At 41.7% G+C, this 20,382-nt stretch overlaps 2 protein-coding genes across 4 annotated transcripts; both read left to right on the forward strand.

Moving 5' to 3' along the window:
- The first annotated feature begins 2,224 nt into the window (after window positions 1–2,224).
- Window positions 2,225–2,809, forward strand: LOC135465860 (membrane-spanning 4-domains subfamily A member 14-like). Its single transcript, XM_064743227.1, has one exon. It carries the CDS (start codon window positions 2,225–2,227, stop codon window positions 2,807–2,809), a length of 585 nt encoding a protein of 194 aa, XP_064599297.1.
- A 5,379-nt stretch (window positions 2,810–8,188) lies between these two features.
- On the forward strand, window positions 8,189–20,098 carry LOC135482027 (uncharacterized). Of its 3 annotated transcripts, none has more exons than XM_064761846.1 (6): window positions 8,189–8,916; window positions 12,602–13,000; window positions 13,313–13,405; window positions 16,076–16,168; window positions 17,066–17,129; window positions 19,248–20,098. In XM_064761846.1, the coding sequence occupies exons 1-6, from the start codon at window positions 8,853–8,855 to the stop codon at window positions 19,489–19,491; spliced, it is 957 nt and encodes a 318-aa protein (XP_064617916.1). In that variant the 5' UTR covers window positions 8,189–8,852; the 3' UTR covers window positions 19,492–20,098. The 3 variants fall into 3 exon arrangements, with proteins under 3 accessions (XP_064617916.1, XP_064617917.1, XP_064617918.1); XM_064761847.1 differs by having other exon boundaries at window positions 13,313–13,360; XM_064761848.1 differs by lacking the exon at window positions 8,189–8,916 and adding an exon at window positions 11,709–12,039.
- Window positions 20,099–20,382: the final 284 nt, after the last annotated feature.

Consider the following 20,382-nt stretch of genomic DNA (forward strand, 5'->3'; position numbering starts at 1 on the left):
TATGTGGCAGTGGCCTTACGTGATATGCCTTTAGCAGGTACGGTATGTGGCAGTGGCCTTACGTGATATGCCTTTAGCAGGTACGGTATGTGGCTGTGGCCTTGCGTGATATGTGTTGAGCAGGTACGGTATGTGACTGTGGCCTTACGTGATATGTGTTTAGCAGGTACGGTATGTGACTGTGGCCCTTACGTGATATGTGTTTAGCAGGTACGGTATGTGGCTGTGGCCTTGCGTGATATGCGTTTAGCAGGTACGGTATGTGGCAGTGGCCTTACGTAAAATGTGTTTAGCAGGTACGGTATGTGACTGTGGCCTTACGTGATATGTGTTTAACAGGTACGGTATATGACTGTGGCCTTACGTGATATGTGCTTAACAGGTACAGTATATGACTGTGGCCTTACGTGATATGTGTTTAACAGGTACGGTATATGGCTGTGGTCTTAGGTGATATGTGTTTAGCAGGTACGTTATATGGCTGTGGTCTCACGTGATATGTGTTTAGCAGGTACGGTATGTGACTGTGGCCTTACGTGATATGTGTTTATCACTGAGATATATGGCTGTCGCCTTACGTCAGATGTGTTCAGCAGCTATGTGGCGAAGGGTTGTAATTTCCTGGGGCACTGCTAACCTTTCCTCACCAATAATCCCGATGTATCGCACGATATCTCCGACCCTTGCTAAGTAAGCTAAAAGTGAACAATAGCTTATGGAGCTCGTGCTATGCGGTATTCCACAATTCATTCAAGGGAATTACTATATAGCTAGTGACACTTTTTTATACAGCTCACGTAATTGTCAGGAGGGTTATGACTCATACGTTAGATCAGTCGGTCATCAGTGATTTGGCAGATATAACCTACAGACTGCTGCCTCCCTGTGAAGTCGGCATCACATGGATCGTACAGAGATCAATGTATGAACTGTGTAGGCCGATTGGATTGAGCGACAAACAGCACTTCTGGGTGTATACAGTGCTATCACATTGACTCACTCATCCCATAATATCCACGTCCGGTTCATATGCTTAGGTTATGTGTGTCTTTTGAAGGAGGTATTTCTGGGAAACAATACTAAATGAGAAATAATACTATTTGGTCTCATTTTCCAGCTTGCTGCATGGCATTTCTTCTGTTCAAATCGTGTCAGCAATCATTGGCACGCGTAAGCAGCTTGCAATGGCTCTGTCTACACAAGACTCATTATAATAATAGCATATATTTCCATAGAAATGGTTTTTGTTTATCAAATTCTGATCATGCCTTGTTTTCGTTATCATCAGACAACGTTTTTCGTTGCTCCCAAACCCTATGTTAATAACAAGACGCGCAGAGGCTTCGAATGCAAGTCCTCACGACGAAATTATCGCTATAATGCCTCAGTCATCAATACACAGATATACTTGTGTGTTACAACAACCACAGTGTTTACGTGAAATACTGGATTCATACAGAAAGGGTTTCTTCATTAAAACAAACAGGTGCATTTGTTAAGTCCAGACTTACCACGTGTTATAGGCCTACTGGGTGTGTAAGCTTTGTAGTGCAACCACCTATACTTGATCATTCACAGAGAAAACGAGGTTTCATTGAACATGCGTGTACAGTGATTATTCCTTTCGTATAGATCAGAAGATGTGCCCTTCATGAACACGATAACACGTCATTCTGGCCTCGGCGTGAGAACGTCTCACACGTGTTTGTACTCAATCGTCTCGGAATCAGCGTTAGCACCAAGCAGATGTAGCCAACCCCTGGCGATACAAACTCGATCAAGAGCTGGCGAAGCTGGGATCGTTCAAGCCTAACTACTGGTTTTGAAAATATCCAAAGTGTTTCCCCTAACACCATCATGGCGGTTTTGTCCTAACAGTGATATAAACAGAGACAAAAACTGGACATACTGCAAACTTGACGCACTGCATGACTTTAAGTAATATACATGCTGGGGCATATTATGCTGAGGTATCCCAGCGTGATGTACCCCAGAATAATACGCCCCAGCATGATGTGTCCCAGCATGATGTGCCCAGCATGATAAGCCTCAGCATGATATACCCCAGCATGATATATCCCAGCAAGATATCCCCCAGTAAGATATGTCCTGGCACGATATACGTCAGCATGCTATGCCCCAGCATGATGTACCTCAGCATGATATGCCCCAACATGATGTACCCCAGCATGATATACCCCAACAAGATGTCCCCCAGTAAGATATGTCCTGGCACGATATACGTCAGCATGCTATGCCCCAGCATGATGTACCTCGGCATGATATGCCCCAACATGATTTACCCCAGTATGATATACCCCAACAAGATGTCCCCCAGTATGATATGTCCTGGCACGATATACGTCAGCATGCTATGCCCCAGCATGATGTACCTCAGCATGATATGCCCCAGCATGATATACCCCAACAAGATGTCCCCCAGTATGATATGTCCTGGCACGATATACGTCAGCATGCTATGCCCCAGCATGATGTACCTCAGCATGATATGCCCCAACATGATTTACCCCAGCATGATATACCCCAACAAGATGTCCCCCAGTATGATATGTCCTGGCACGATATGCGTCAGCATGCTATGACCCAGCATGATGTACCTCAGCATGATATGCCCCAATATGATATACCCCAGCATGATGTACCCCAGCACGAGAATGATATATCCCAGCAAGATATGCCCCAGTATGATGTGTCCTGGCATGATACACCTCAGCATGATATGTCCCAGCATGATATGCCCCAGCACGATATACCTCAGCATGATATAGCTCAGGATGACATACCTTAGCATGACGCACACCAGCATGACATGGCCCATCATGATATGGCCGAGCATGATATACCCCAGTAAAATACACCCCAGCATAATACGCCCCAGCATAATACACCCAGCATGATATACCCCAGCATGATGTATCTCAGCAAAATAAGCCCCAGCCTGACATGCCCCAACATGACACGCTGGGGTATATCACGTTAGGATGTATCATGCCGGGATATATCAAGTTAGGATGTATCAAGCTGGGATATATCACGTTAGGATGTATCACACTGGGTTATATCACATTAGGATGTATCACGCTGGGATATATCACGCTAGGATGTATCACGCTGGGATATATCACGTTGGGTGTATCACGCTGGGATATATCATGTTAGGATGTATTACGCTGGGGTATATCATGTTAGGATGTATTGCGCTGGGGTATATCACCTTAGGATGTATCACGCTGGGATATATCACGTTAGGATGTATCACGCCGGGATATATCACGTTAGGATGTATCAAGTTGGGATATATCACGTTAGAATGTATCACGCTGGGGTATATCAAGCAGTCAATAAGGCAGGTATACACATGACCAGAGCGTGCGTCTTCCATGCCCAATAAATCAAACCTAAATTACAAATAACAGTGTTATCCACGTGGATAATTTACATGGTGGTCAGGATGTCCGTCTGTCTTCCCACCCACGATTCCGTACGTGTGAGTCACCACCAGTGGGGTGACGCAGCACTATATACGTTTAATAGTCACTGTGTCAATAACTAACGTATTGCAGGTGTATTGCAGGTATGACAACCGAGAAAACCCGCGCTTACATGTACGCGTGTATTGTTAGCGTGGGACCTACTTCACTTGCACACTGTAACTCGTGCAACATCACTGCTCCCCGTGTAACTTTCACTAAGTGGTCTGCAGCTATATCTATGTCTATAATGTAACATAACACATATTCGTGTACAACTCAACCCCGGTCACAAGAATGATGTAACAAATTTCTATTTCTGAAATTCCTGATATCTTCATGGAGTGCACAGCACGGCTAACATCCAGAAGATTCTGCCATCGAAAGCAGACGACGTTAGGACTTGGTCACATGATGTCGTGAGATACTTCGAGCCAGATTTTCGCTCTGCTATCCGCCTCTGTTGGGGATCAAATTTCTCATGTATGCTTTAAAATGCCAAAGTTATAACCCTCTTCATTTTACACGTTCATTTAAAGTCAAATGTCATGGAAAGACCGGTAGGTTCATGGATGAAAGAAACATAGACGATTAAGTAGACAGGCGCTGTACTGTGTGACGCTGACTGTTGCCTGCAGAGACCCGCATATCCCCTAACGACCGACCCATCAGTATGTAGTAGCGTCAGCTACAGAGCCATGCTGGTTCCGATCGCTTAGAATTTCGTTCTAACCGTACTAAATGAAACTAAATAAAGGAGCCCAGACGCCGCCACAGAGCAAAGGACGAGTAGGTATTATCGACTTCTATTTTCCCCTGCCTTATTTCCCTCTTACAGATTTTCGTTTCGCATGTACCGGATTTCGGCGATATCAATAATACACGATACATACGCAGGTTGATACTAATTCTCTCATCTCATGTACATATGTGAATTTTCTCTTCGCTTTATTCAGCCTTCGCTTTGCACAGTTACCGTTGTCTCCCTGGTACTCTGCCATTCGTTGCCTTTTAGTCTTTTGAAAAATAAATTTAAAAAATAAAACACGCAAAAAAACCCCAACAAACAAGAAAACGATGTTACATCATTTTAAAATGCTTAAGCAATGGAAATAGTAACTCTCGCGCACAAGGACCTGACGTTTTTTTACAACGGAAGGGTACTTCTGGCTGCGGTGTTGAAGAACGCGTTTTGGCGTGTCCACAAAGCTCAAGAGAGGGCGGGTTAATTGTAAAACTTAATCGGGGCATGTTCACGCCGAAACAGACTGAATAGAACGTTTGAGATAACGAGCCTGGTCAACCTGGTTTACTCTATACCCGCTCACTGCTTGATCCATGTTGAGGTTTCGAGCAGCACAGCTCTCACAAACACTGCCGGTTGAGAGGATAATAAATGTGCAGGTATTAACCTGAATGTTACGTCAACAGTCGTCCAGAGGGTAATGACACATAACACGGCTTAACCCAGTGAGGGGTCAGGATCGACAAGGGATGTGTGTCCCTCTCTTACAGCAGTATATCTATGTAATTCAGTTCAATTTAGTGTATACTGTGTGACTCGGTGCTAAACACAGCATTTACATTAGAAGGATACCACAAAACACCCAAAACGGAGGAAAGAGTTAAATAACACAAAGTACTTCGTAAGAAAGGTAAATTTTTGTAAAACAAAATGCCTAGTCGCACTTTTCATGTACGTTTTGTAATATGGTATTATTCTGATATACTATTCCGTTTTGGTGGCATAATGGTTAGAGCGTCTGCCTAGAAGTTCGGAGACCCCGGGATCAAACCGGGGTCGGGTCATACCAAAGACTGTGCAAATGGTACTTGCTGCTGCGTCACTTGGCGCTCAGCACTAAGAAGTTGGAGCAAGGAAACATGACTGGTTCGCCGGTGTCAGTATAATTTGACTGCGTGCGGTGTTATGTCTGGTATCTTCAGCATGGTACTGGCGACAGCCCTTTGGCGTTATGGATTCGCCCTGCCACAAAAATACACATTATATATACACATACCTAATGACTCCTCGTCGTCATATGACCAAAAGATTGTTAAGTACGACGCTAAACGCCAAGCATACATAGATATACACATACAAACACTGACGTGCTTGGAGGAAAATGTGGCCCAGTGCAGGGCATTTATAGTGAAATACAAGTATAAGAGAGCGTGCTTGCATTCCATCGCCGCTTTATCTATATATTGTATTTATTTGATTGGTGTTTTACTGCGTACTCAAGAATTTTTCACATATACGACGGCAGGCACATTATGTTTGGAAAAAACCAGATAGAGCCAGGGGGAACCTACGAACTTCCCACGTATGGAGAGGAAGCGAGGATAAGCATATCGACACAGACTCTTTTTGTACGTTTTATAAAACAAGAAAATTAAGTTTTGCGAAACATGCATTATTGTCCTTTTGACATAGTTATAAAAGGTGTACGCAAAAATCAACGAACTGTGGTTCCACAAAATGTACAAACTACTAAATAATCTGCAGCTCAGGCTGGCCCTAAAATAACATGACCAAGGGAGGTAAGCTACTTTCAATGGTATCAACATTACACCGACTGTTTACCTCCCCTTTATCTCACGGTACAATCTTACACCCATACACTGATTTTTTTTTCTTGTAATTTATTTATTTATTTATATTTTCTTACCGCCATGTTCAAGAATTTTTTACTTATACGATGGCAGTCAATTTTATGAGCTGGGAAAATTAAAGTGCCCGTGTAAACCACCAACCTTCAGCAAGCTGACGACAGCTTTCCCACATACATGTATATGCATGACATGCAAACGATATCGGAGGAAGAGAGGTGGTCTTCAAAACAGCGTGCGTGCTCACACGAGCGCCGGAAGAGAGGTGGTCTGCAAGACAGCGTACGCGCTCTCATGGCAATCACCTGCTACGGCAAAATATGATCACGCCGCTGCACGTATTCTGCAAGTATTGTGACTGATTGATTTACACCGTACTCAAGACCTACGGCCGGAGAGAAAGCCTGCATGAGCTGGACTTGAACTCAGAAGCGATCATATTGTTCAGAGGCTTCTGAGTCATGGCACCGCGCAGGCGTGCTGACCTCCTCGGCTATGGAGGTCTCCCAATTAAGTATTGTGAATCATATACACGCCTGGTAATCTTTAGCTGCAGCATGTGATTGCTTTTAGAGAAACTAATAGATTTCTCCAGATGTGCCATGAATTTGAATGTGTTTTATGCAGAGATTTTGTTCGGAGCTAAGAGCACTGAGGTGGGGTTATAATGTGGCCATGATGTCACAACCCACTTTTAGGATATAGTAATTGTATTCGGGACAAGCCACTCACAATATATGCAAAGTGTTTCAAGTAACGTACGATGTAAGCAGGGGGTTACAAAATACTATCGATGTGATCAAGGTGGTAAAGGGTACTTACACTGTGATCAGTTGATCTATTTACTTGATTGGTGATTTACGCCTTACTCAGGAATATTTCACTTATTCGACGGTGGCCAGCATTATGGTGGGAGGAAACCTGGAAAAGCCGGAGAGAAACCCACGACCATCTGCAGGCTGCTGAAAAACCAGGAAGCCAGATTTAGCTGGACTTGAACTCACAGCGACCGCGCTGGTGACAGACTATTTACATCGTGATAAAAATGTTACAGGCTACACACGTCGTGGTTAAGGTGTTACATGATAGCTACATTGTCATTAACGTACGACAAACTCCTTACATTGTGATTAAGGTGTTACAGGCTACTTACGTTTTGATGAAGGTACTACAGGGTTCTTACGTTGTGCTCAAGGTATTACTAGCTACTTACCGTGCGACTAAGGTGTTACAGACCACTTACGTTGTGATTAATTTAAGGTCTTACATGCTATTTACGTCGTGATTAAGGTCTTACATGCTACTCACGTTGTGATCAAGGTATTACAGGCTACTTACGTTATGATGAAGGTGTTACAGGCTACTTATATTGTGAAAAAGGTGTTACGGTCTACTTGTTTTATGATCAAGATGTTACAAGTTACATACGCTGTGATCAAGGCGTTACAAGGTACTTATGTTGTGATGCAGGTGCTACAGGCTACATACTCTGTGATCAAGGTGTTCCAAGCTACGTGTACTTACCATGCACAGTTTTTACCACAAATAACTTACGATGTGAACAAAATGTAAAACATTATTCTTTTGATATTAGTTTTTACATTACCAGTACTTCAGCCGTTTTAAATATTCATGTCAGTTCTGCTAAAAATGTAAAATAACTGATTTGTAGTTTAACCTATTCATTTAGATGCACAGCTAATCCGGCTGGGTATATAATATAATGCTTATTCTAACCCATAGATCTTTGGTATATAGCCCTCGCTGACCAAGCCCTCTGCAGGATTGTTCCGGGAGACGATTAACCCTTGACCAATGAGATTGTGTGCTATAACCCACAAAGTCTAGATGTAGAGCCCTTGCTATCCTAGTTTTCTAAAGGGTTTTCCTAGATACGAGTAACCCCTGGTCAATGAGATCGTATGTTCTGAGACATAGGTTTTCTCAAAAGACAACTAAATATATGGGCAAATATGTATGTATGTATGTATGTATGTATGTATGTATGTATGCATGCATGCGTGCATGCTTTCAATCATATGACGACGACGAGGAGTCATTCGGTGTGTGTAAATTGCGTCTTCTTGTGGCAGGGCGAGTCCATGCTATCAAAACGCAGTCTCCACTGAAGTATCATGCCAAAGCCACCATATTAGAGACCCCGCCCAGTCACATTATACTGACACCGGGCCAAGCAGTCTTGTTTCCATGCTCTTACCTCTAAGTGCTGAGCGCCGAGTGGGACACCAACAAGTACCATTGTTAAACTCTTTGGTATGACCCGGCCCGGGTTTGATCCTGGGTCTCCCGACGTCAAGGCTGACGATCTAACCATTAGGCCACGGGAGTGGTCGTCTGTGCAAATGAAGGGTGCTTTTATCCATCTCAAATGAACTCATCGCCTTCTCTTTATTAAACACAAGGAAATATTCTTGCATGCAGCCAGAAAAGTATATATAAAAGACGCCAAGTTTACATCGTATACAATATCAGGAAGGACAATGATTGGGTGTAATATACACGAGCATATAGCCTACTGCATGTTAAGGACCGGCGGGATAATCCATGTATCCCATACAGTCTGCGTCATTTCTTGTTATTGACATCAGAGTGGATGGTGATCCCGTCAGACTCGGATGTAGATCACATCATCTCTTCCTGCCATACAACTGCCTGTCCCGGTTAACCCTCCTTTGTTCTGGTGAGGAAAAGCACAGCTCGTGACACCACACTGTAATTGCCGGCACGATGTACAAGGTAACAGTTCTACTGGTGTTATTGACATGGATCCGCTACAGCGCACAGCAAGACGGTAAGTCCGCACGGTTTGCCAAAACGTCAAATGCTAGCTAAACACATGGTACTGAACAAGGTATTTCATGCTGTGCCGTTATTTCATATCACTGGTTGTGCGTAATCCCAGTTTAAGTGAGTAAGCAAAACCAGGTGTGTATGGATTCATCACGGAGCCGATTGAACAAGGTATTTCATGCTGTGCCGTTATTTCATATCACTGGTTGTGCGTAATCCCAGTTTTAGTGAGTAAGCAAAACCAGGTGTGTATGGCTTCATCACGGAGCCGATTGAACAAGGTATTTCATGCTGTGCCGTTATTTCATATCACTGGTTGTGCGTAATCCCAGTTTAAGTGAGTAAGCAAAACCAGGTGTGTATGGCTTCATCACGGAGCCGATTGAACAAGGTATTTCATGCTGTGCCGTTATTTCATATCACTGGTTGTGCGTAATCCCAGTTTAAGTGAGTAAGCAAAACCAGGTGTGTATGGCTTCATCACGGAGCCGATTGAACAAGGTATTTCATGCTGTGCCGTTATTTCATATCACTGGTTGTGCGTAATCCCAGTTTAAGTGAGTAAGCAAAACCAGGTGTGTATGGCTTCATCACGGAGCCGATTGAACAAGGTATTTCATGCTGTGCCGTTATTTCATATCACTGGTTGTGCGTAATCCCAGTTTAAGTGAGTAAGCAAAACCAGGTGTGTATGGCTTCATCACGGAGCCGATTGAACAAGGTATTTCATGCTGTGCCGTTATTTCATATCACTGGTTGTGCGTAATCCCAGTTTAAGTGAGTAAGCAAAACCAGGTGTGTATGGCTTCATCACGGAGCCGATTGAACAAGGTATTTCATGCTGTGCCGTTATTTCATATCACTGGTTGTGCGTAATCCCAGTTTAAGTGAGTAAGCAAAACCAGGTGTGTATGGCTTCATCACGGAGCCGATTGAACAAGGTATTTCATGCTGTGCCGTTATTTCATATCACTGGTTGTGCGTAATCCCAGTTTAAGTGAGTAAGCAAAACCAGGTGTGTATGGATTCATCACGGAGCCGATTGAACAAGGTATTTCATGCTGTGCCGTTATTTCATATCACTGGTTGTGCGTAATCCCAGTTTTAGTGAGTAAGCAAAACCAGGTGTGTATGGCTTCATCACGGAGCCGATTGAACAAGGTATTTCATGCTGTGCCGTTATTTCATATCACTGGTTGTGCGTAATCCCAGTTTTAGTGAGTAAGCAAAACCAGGTGTGTATGGATTCATCACAGAGCCGATGCACAACCATTGTTGATTACTTATTTACGGCATTATCTTGAGGAAGTTGTCCAACCAGCTAATCCAGCATTGGTAATGTGGCCAAGACAACTGGCCATTGTCTTTACTCACAGATAACAGCAAAAGTAGCATGTTCTTAAACACCTTCCTGACGACACTCCTAAAAAACATGATTTTTGTCTGTCCTTGTTAGATTAAAAATACTTTCTATGCTGTGAGGTTGCAGAGACACACCCGGGTTCGGAGTTAGCGACCTTCAGACACGTCAATGTGTTGGGAGCTAGCGCCCTACAGGGAGTCTCAAGTGTTGGGCGTTATAGTGACCTTCAGGGAGGTTCATGTGTTAGAAGTTATAGTCACTTTCAGGGAGGTTCATGTGTTGGAAGTTATAGTGACCTCCAGGGAGGTTCATGTGTTAGAAGTTATAGTCACTTTCAGGGAGGTTCACGTGTTAGAAGTTATAGCGACCTACAGGGAGTCTCAAGTGTTGGGCGTTATAGTGACCTTAAGGGAGGTTCATGTGTTAGAAGTTATAGCCACTTTCAGGGAGGTTCATGTGTTGGAAGTTATAGTGACCTCCAGGGAGGTTCATGTGTTAGAAGTTATAGTCACTTTCAGGGAGGTTGACGTGTTAGAAGTTATAGTGACTTCCAGGGAGGTTGATGTGTAGAAAGTTATAGTGACCTTCAGGGAGGTTCATGTGTTAGAAGTTATAGTCACTTTCAGGGATGTTCATGTGTTAGAAGTTATAGTCACTTTCAGGGAGGTTGATGTGTTGGAAGTTATAGTGACCTTCAGGGAGGCACACTGGGAGTCTTCAGTACTGTCTTGACATATATATCGGGCGTGCAGAAACTGGAGTGTTTGATGACGTCGCTTTGGACCTTTAGAAACTGAAGAAAGCGTCTGTTGCGAGAACTAACTTTGGCGCGCATACAGGTCACCAAAGGTCACACTGTGTGTCCGTTTATATCTTACATTCCCGTAAGAAATTTTTTTATTTCCGTTTTACTATAAATATCTGATGCTTCTTTGAGACTGGTTTTTCATTTTTTGTGTCCTTTGCTATCCGTTGGTTGGCATATAGCTTCGATTTCTCTTAAAACTGTGTTCAGTTTGCTATTCAATAACGTTTTACTATTAATTTCTATACATCAGTTTCTGGCGGTGCAGTATGTACATATGTTCCCAGAATATAGTTTAACTGTTTCCAATTTTGTGCGATGGGCCGAGTGACCAATCTGGTGCATGTTTTATTACGATATGGCTACAATATACTGCGGAAGTGGCGTCAAACAATAAGCATTCATTCTGGTACAGGTCATCTATACCCAGTCTCGTATATGTCAACTACTTGTCCAAGTCTTGTACAGGTCATCTTTGCCCAGTCTCGCAAAAGTCCACTATATTCAGCTATAAGTCAACTACTTGTCCAAGTCTCGTACAAGTCAACTATGCTCAATATCAGTTATGTCTAATTTGCTAGTTAAGTCAAACACACCCTTTGTCGTGCAAGTCAGTTGCCAAATCTCTTACAAGTTAACTACATGTTTACACATGTATGTTCAGTCTAATAATGAAAGAAAACTGTGCTCAGTCTTCTACACGTTAATATGCTCAATCGGAGAAAGTGTCGTGCATACTATTCCAGGTCACGACTCATCTGTTATTCGGACGATATTACTGTTAAGGCTTGCCCGATCAGAGTTTTATGTCGGTATCACCTTCATTTTAAAGAACAACCCCTCCACACCACAGATATAAACAGGTAGTAAGTGGTTTACATTCGGAGAAAACGGAGCGAGCAGACCAGCGCAAAGCGAATTCGGACCCACAACTGCGTGGCGATGGCTCTGTTTGGGTGTGTTATATATTCCATCAACATACGACCATTTCCTTAATGCGAAAAATTCAGTCACGTTTTACGCACGGGATGTTAAAATTTCGGTTTTTATTTTTACTGTTAGCGCCTGTCCTTATCAACATAAACATATGTGGGCTATAGAGACTCATGTTCAGTGTGAGGTAGAAGTAACATATGTTACTATGTTTTCCAGAGGTAGGTGACAGTAACAAAATGTGCTTATTGAAGATTGATCAAACATGAAAATGCGTGGTGGGCAGAATGCTCTCTCTGGTTGGCTACAGCTTTAAGTCAGGATGTTTGTCATGTTGCGTCCAAAAATAAACCCGACCAACGTCGAATAAGAGAAATAGTTTTGTGTTCTGCACTGAATCAAAATTGAATATATAAATATATTGAATCAGCGAACGCCGAAATCTAGATAACGGATAATTTGTCGCTGAATAGACCTGGCACTTGATAACTATACAGTCGTCTTCGTTCAGGGCCATTTTATGTGCAACTTACATTGCTTATGATTTATCCTACGTAGACCCATTTGCTCTGTTTCTTATTTCAGAGTTTGTACATGAAATAAACTTATCGGCATGTGAAGCAAACGTAGTGAGAATTCTCAAGCTCCCAGTAATTTTCAGCATACATGGAGCTGGCAGGAAACCGAAGGCACCCGAAAACTCAAGTTCCGCAGACACATGTGATTTGGTTATAAATGTGGACATGCCGTCAACAGGACTGGAAGCTCACTTCGTGAAGCGCAGCCAATTCTTACAAGACATGAACATTTCCGTGTTTCATTCCCGTCATAACGCGGAGCAGAATGCCACGCTGTTTACGACTGACAGCCCGGATCTGACTACGTCAATGTGCATGACGTCACATGATGGAGTGATGACGCTAAGAATGTTTTATCACGTGACATCAGAGCTCATGGAAATTGAAAAGTTTTTTTATCTAAAAAGTATGTATGTGTAACATAAATTTAACCAGTAGTAATATAATTTAAAAATACTTTCAAATACCGGTACTAATCAGTAAGAGGCTTTTGTCAACATCATTCGTCTACTTACCGTTCGTTTCTGTATTTTTCAACACCTGTTAACTCTTTCTTGTTCAATACAACTAGGGATCAGCTTATTGGTGTTGTAGTTATCTGGCTTACCAAATGTTAATTTACGAAGACTTCACTGAAGCAAATCAAATTTAGCCATGTACATGTACATGAGACTGTTACTCCACGTCAAGATGATATTCCAAACGTATTTTCTTTCAGGTGTTGATCAGTGCCGACTAAACTCCAGTGTCCCCGATAGAGAGTCCGGTGAGTCTGTGGTTCCCTACCCCCACGACGATGTTCAAATCTCAGGTGCAACATTTACAAAAACCTCACTTAAATTTGTGACATAAATGTAAAAACAAACATTATACATCAATCAAAAATTCTGTACTTTTACAAACCAAATGCAACTTTACCAGAAAATGATTTCTGTCAGCACATTATCACACTTTTCAAGATTAAACGTCATGTGGACGTCCCATCTGACTGGAAATATAGGATAAGAGATATAGGCAGCGCTTGACAGTTATCGTCTGCCTTAATAACCTTTTTGTTTACGACATGGATTTATTAGTTAGCCATCAAGTAAATTTTTACATGCGAAATATGCCGACTGGTGAAGGAATCAGTACCACATTAATCACTGGTGATCATATGTATCAAATGAGTATAGATGTGGACACCAAATAAGAGCAGTCCATGTTATCCGTTATTCCTTTGTTTGTTCTCCGCTCAGCCCGGAGTATAGATGTGGACACCAAATAAGAGCAGTCCATGTTATCCGTTATTCCTTTGTTTGTTCTCCGCTCAGCCCGGAGTATAGAGGTGGACACCAAATAAGAGCAGTCCATGTTACCCGTAATTCCTTTGTTTGTTCTCCGCTCAGCCCGGAGTATAGAGGTGGACACCAAATAAGAGCAGTCCATGTTACCCGTTATTCCTTTGTTTGTTCTCCGCTCAGCCCGGAGTATAGAGGTGGACACCAAATAAGAGCAGTCCATGTTATCCGTTATTCCTTTGTTTGTTCTCCGCTCAGCCCGGAGTATAGAGGTGGACACCAAATAAGAGCAGTCCATGTTATCCGTTATTCCTTTGTTTGTTCTCCGCTCAGCCCGGAGTATAGAGGTGGACACCAAATAAGAGCAGTCCATGTTATCCGTTATTCCTTTGTTTGTTCTCCGCTCAGCCCGGAGTATAGAGGTGGACACCAAATAAGAGCAGTCCATGTTACCCGTAATTCCTTTGCTTGTTCTCCGCTCAGCCCGGAGTATAGAGGTGGACACCAAATAAGAGCAGTCCATGTTATCCGTTATTCCTTTGTTTGTTCTCCGCTCAGCCCGGAGTATAGAGGTGGACACCAAATAAGAGCAGTCCATGTTACCCGTTATTCCTTTGTTTGTTCTCCGCTCAGCCCGGAGTATAGAGGTGGACACCAAATAAGAGCAGTCCATGTTATCCGTTATTCCTTTGTTTGTTCTCCGCTCAGCCCGGAGTATAGAGGTGGACACCAAATAAGAGCAGTCCATGTTATCCGTGATTCCTTTGTTTGTTCTCCGCTCAGCCCGGAGTATAGAGGTGGACACCAAATAAGAGCAGTCCATGTTACCCGTAATTCCTTTGTTTGTTCTCCGCTCAGCCCGGAGTATAGAGGTGGACACCAAATAAGAGCAGTCCATGTTATCCGTTATTCCTTTGTTTGTTCTCCGCTCAGCCCGGAGTATAGAGGTGGACACCAAATAAGAGCAGTCCATGTTATCCGTTATTCCTTTGTTTGTTCTCCGCTCAGCCCGGAGTATAGAGGTGGACACCAAATAAGAGCAGTCCATGTTATCCGTTATTCCTTTGTTTGTTCTCCGCTCAGCCCGGAGTATAGATGTGGACACCAAATAAGAGCAGTCCATGTTACCCGTAATTCCTTTGTTTGTTCTCCGCTCAGCCCGGAGTATAGAGGTGGACACCAAATAAGAGCAGTCCATGTTATCCGTTATTCCTTTGTTTGTTCTCCGCTCAGCCCGGAGTATAGAGGTGGACACCAAATAAGAGCAGTCCATGTTATCCGTTATTCCTTTGTTTGTTCTCCGCTCAGCCCGGAGTATAGATGTGGACACCAAATAAGAGCAGTCCATATTATCCTTAATTCCTTTGTTTGTTCTCCGTTCAGCCCGGAGTATAGAGGTGGACACCAAATAAGAGCAGTCCATGTTATCCGTTATTCCTTTGTTTGTTCTCCGCTCAGCCCGGAGTATAGAAGTGGACACCAAATGAGAGCAGTCCATGTTATCCGTTATTCCTTTGTTTGTTCTCCGCTCAGCCCGAAATTTTTCACGGCATTCATGGTCTTTATCTAACTCGCACGAGGAATGCGTTTTAGAACTCATTTTTCCTTACACTGTCGCTTGCACTGTGGATGATTTGTGATATGTTAGAATAAGAATATGACCTACGATTTCTTGCCATGATATATATTTATATGTTAGGATGAATGGCGAAAACAAATGTATTAAGGAAAGTGTCCACGATGCCTTACTGTGTTTATTTATTTAGTTATTTATTTGATTGGTGTTTTACGTCATGCTCAATAATATTTCCCTTGCAACCGCACGGGTAAAAGAGGCTCCTTGGTAATTGGGTCGCGCTGGCGTGCTAACCCCCAGGGCTACGGCCCCTTCTTACTATGGTATACATGTATGTTAGTACGTATGACGATTACAAATGTAGTAAGGGAGGTGTCCACGATTTCTTGTGGTAGTATACATGTGCTTGATGCATGCCCACTATTTGAATACTTGGACGTAATTTAAATTTACACATGCCATATAAATTTTATAGTTACTAAACATTAATAATGTAATAGTCATTGGCGTGGTACACTGTGTAAGTAGGATATTCAAGTCAATCCTTAATCTACGAAAACTTTCGACTATACGATTTTCAAGTATAGTCCTGCTTGTATACTGAAGGAGTAAGTTATGATTTCAGGGGAAGGTGATGGCCCGAGGGTAGGCACCAGCGTTAAGATCGAGACGAATGGCCCCCCGCCTAAAGCTTCAGTAGATATCATCATTATCACAGGTAACTGTTAATTTTTGCGTCCAAGTGGCAAGCTTCTAGTGGCAAGCCATTTCAGATATTTACATTGTAAATTCATTTCAGACATTTTTATCTTGAAACCATTTCAGATATATTGCACTGACTTGGACATATATCTATATACTAGTTTTCAGATATCGGAAATTGATTTTAACATACCTTGAATAATTAATGCGTATGCACATATTACATCATGTAAAACTGATTCCAAGACAGGTCGAAATGAAATCATGATATCTCAGGTAAACCTTAATTTGAGCTCTGCGTGTGACATGTGCCTTATATACACCTCGTCACTTATGTTAAGAAAACAGATGTTCCCTCAAATATTACCATGTGCCTGTCTCAACGGCTTGGAAAATGTTGTTGATGGCAGCAGCCGTGGTTTTTATAGCGACAGTGTGCATGCGTACATGTACTTTAACAACTTCCGCTCTCTGAGCATTAACAACAATTTTTGTAAATTATGGTGCAATTTCTGATGTATGTCAGTCTTTAACGGATATATGCACCATAATTGTTTTTCGTGATATGTTAATATGAGTTTACTACCTGGAAATGTTTTCGGCAAGTATGAAATTGCTCAAAAGATATCTCAAATAAATTATCAATATTTCGACACGGATTGTCGTATGTTATGTATGCTATATATGTCAGAAAAAGTAAATCAAGCCAAACGTTCAGCGTTTTTACTCATATATATGTAGAATATATAATTCCATTTTTTTCGACCTTTAATACTGCATTAGTTGTAAAACATTCCACTGCAGATATATCAATTAATGCAGTTAGATATTATTTTGATCAGGACACTAATTAATTGTTGAATTGTCTTACATGTATGATGCTTAACCTAAACTTAACTACTGTGCATTCCAGGGGTCGTTGTTGCTGTTCTTATTGGACTCATTGTGGCCGGATTCGCAATTAGGCGCTGGATAGGGTAAGTTGGGTTCTTTTTGGAACCATTAGCAACTTCATTTACAGAACATAATTCAAACTGTACAGCATAGAGAATAAAACCAGACCAGCGACGGCAGCGTGATAGCTGACAAATGGTCAAATGTAACCGGTGAAATACAGCTTCTTGTCAATTTACCTCAGTCAGGGTTTTGTTTTCACTGTTCATGTAAATGCATATAGCAGCAACAGTAGCAATTTACAACCCTAGCACCATGGCTTAAGCAGAATTAGGTAAAAAAAATGCAATGATATTAATTGCAATTCATCAGACGCCACTGGTCTAGAATTACTCAAAATGCTCTGTTGTCATCACATTTCACATAAAATACAAAGGGACCAGGTCTAGGGGATGCTTAGTCCAACAGCAGAATCCTGGTTTATGCAGGAATAAAGACGAGCAGCATTGAGAGTAAAACAACAATGCGGTGGCTGTGAGTTCAAATCCTGGCTTCCTCTCCGGTCGTAAATGGGACGGTCTGTCAGCAGCCTGCGGATGGTCGTGGGTTTCTCCCCGGCACTGCCCGGTTTCCTCCCACCATAATGCTGGCGGCCGTCGTATAAGTGAAATTTTCTTGAGTACGGCGTAAAACACCACTCAAATAAATAAATAAATAAATAAATAGAGAGTAAAACCAGGGCCGCGACGTCAGTGTGACAGCTGGCAAATGGTCACACGTAACCGGTGAAATACAGTTTTGAGACGCAGCTGTGGAAAAATAGGCTATTCTACGACATACATGTAGGAGGTCCACGTTAAAATACAGCATGATATCTCAAATTTGACCGGCTTATACCGATCCTCAGAGCGACCAACTTATACATTATGGGTGTAGAAAACATAAATGACATAAACTTCAGATGAAAGAGTGTGAAAAGTTATTCCTTAATGAGTTCTTCAATATTTGTTCCGATTTTTCCTCATGGAGAAAAAGACACTTGAAAATAATTTTTGTATGGTGGGTATTTGGGCCACCTTTTGGTATTTATAGCCTTTGTTTAATAATGTCATAAATGAGGATGTAACACAGGTTTAATAAATATTTTTGCACTAGAATTTGTTCTTTTCAGCTAACAAATGTATGAAACCTCAATTTGGATCATATTTATATTTTTGATATATTCATAAATGTTATCATAATTTAGGTTAAATGCATATATTTCGCTGTAAACAACAAATTTACATTCAGATATATTTATTAGACAGGCATCACATCCTTATTTAGAACATTATTATGCAACAACGATAAATACCAAAAGTTGGTCCCAAATACCCACCATACAAAAATATTTTCAAATACCCTTTTCTCTTGAAAAGAAAAATCTCCCAAAAAATATTAAAGATCACATTTGCAAATAAAGTTTTGACGCTCTTTCATCTGATTTTGGCATCTTTTTTATGTTTTTTTCTCCTTTAATAACATGACTGAAATGTTGGAATGAATGCTTTGGGCATAATGACGTGACTTGAATGAATGAATGAATGTATGCTTGGGGGTAATGGCGTGACTTGAATGAATGAATGAATGAATGAATGAATGAATGAATGCTTGGGATAATGACGTGACTTGAAGCCGACGCTATACTTGAATTTTCTCTTTTGTAAGAGCTTCTTATGAGTGGTTAATGTCTAGAAGATGTACATAAACGAGCTACTGGGACATGAACTATACGTTTTCTCGGATGTAGACACGTTTTTGAAGTAATGACCACCTTAGAATTCAAACATTATATTGACCTGCAATTTATTTTGTGAAAAATTTCCCTAATTAATAATGTTTTCATTTGAGTGTAAAGGCTAAGAGTGTTTTGGAAACGAAAGAATATGTTGAATATAAATTTTTAAACTGTAACCGTGTATGGAACCGAAAGAATGTCTCTAATATAAATGTCTCAGCGGTGAACGTGTATCGCAGCCAAAAAATGTGTTTGATATAATGTCTAAACTGTGACTATGTATGGAAGCCAGTGAATGTGCTTAATATAAATATCTGAACTATGACTGTGTGTGGGAGCAGGAACGTGCACGTAACATAAATGTCTGAAGTGTTAGCAAAGCGTCTACTGATCACACTCTCATGTAATTATCTTGTCTGCACAGGAACAGTATGGCTGAGGAGCGGAGACTCAGTCAGATCAGAGTCAACTCCCACAGTAGCCACACCCGGTCTACGTCCCCCAGTCGGCGCTCCAACCAGTCCAGAGCCTCGGTAGATCACAGCGTGCCCAGCCCAGGAACTCTATACGGCAGTGTGCGGATTGGGGGTCGCCTACCTAGCAGTGAGGACGAATCGGACATGTTTGCTGACACCAAATCCACCAAAACTGACATTGATGTTGTCTGAAGGCATCCTGGCGTACGCGCACCATTGGTTTGCCAGCTTATTCTCGGCTTTATATTGCACATCGTGGATTTGCTATTCGAAAATGGAGAAACTTTGAAGATCTAGTTTCGCAAACGTTTGAATTTATCACCAAATACTCTGGTGTGCTTTTTACGCCATAAATATCTGACACAAAATATATAGAAATCTCACTGTGGTACGTTGTGTACACTTGTGTTGAGCTTTGGTAAGCTTGAATTCCATCTAGAAGTTGAAATCAGTGGCCTACTTTGGAAGCTCTGTAATTCTGTCAGTTATTCAACATTCATATATTTATTGTTAATTTCATTGTTAATAACAAATTTTACGCTAAAGGCTCAGTATACACCTCACCGTTCAATTCTTACTTGTACCGATGTATTGTCGTATTTGCCTATTTCACTCCTGGTGTTGGTGCTGCTAGTTTTTCATCCAAATCAGGCGTAGATGTGTTTAAAATGTAAATAATATTGACTAAGTAAGTGTTTTATACAGGTCATATACTGGTAAAGTGTACGTTTTCTTCCTCCAAACTACTACAAAGATCTCGCTAGTCAGCTTATAATAAATTTTATTTTCATGTGTTAAATGACATAGTCGTAATGTTTCCGTATTTCGGTATCTGAGTCGGGAATTCTCAGTTACGGGTGTTACCATTTGAACTTTGAAGTAAAAGAGCCGTAAACCGAATTCTACTGGAAAGAACATTATCCTGTGTTTAAGCAGACGCCATGTTTGAATGCAACCTTTGCATGCTCGGCTGTGGCTTTGAGACAGGATGTGCTTCAGTATATATTGTACTTCATGTTTAAATCGGCCTAATCAGTTACATGTAAGTCAATAGTAAAGTTAGAGGACACTACTCTATACAGG

Source organism: Liolophura sinensis, chromosome 1 (assembly GCF_032854445.1).
Source record: "Liolophura sinensis isolate JHLJ2023 chromosome 1, CUHK_Ljap_v2, whole genome shotgun sequence".
NCBI lineage: Eukaryota > Metazoa > Mollusca > Polyplacophora > Chitonida > Chitonidae > Liolophura > Liolophura sinensis.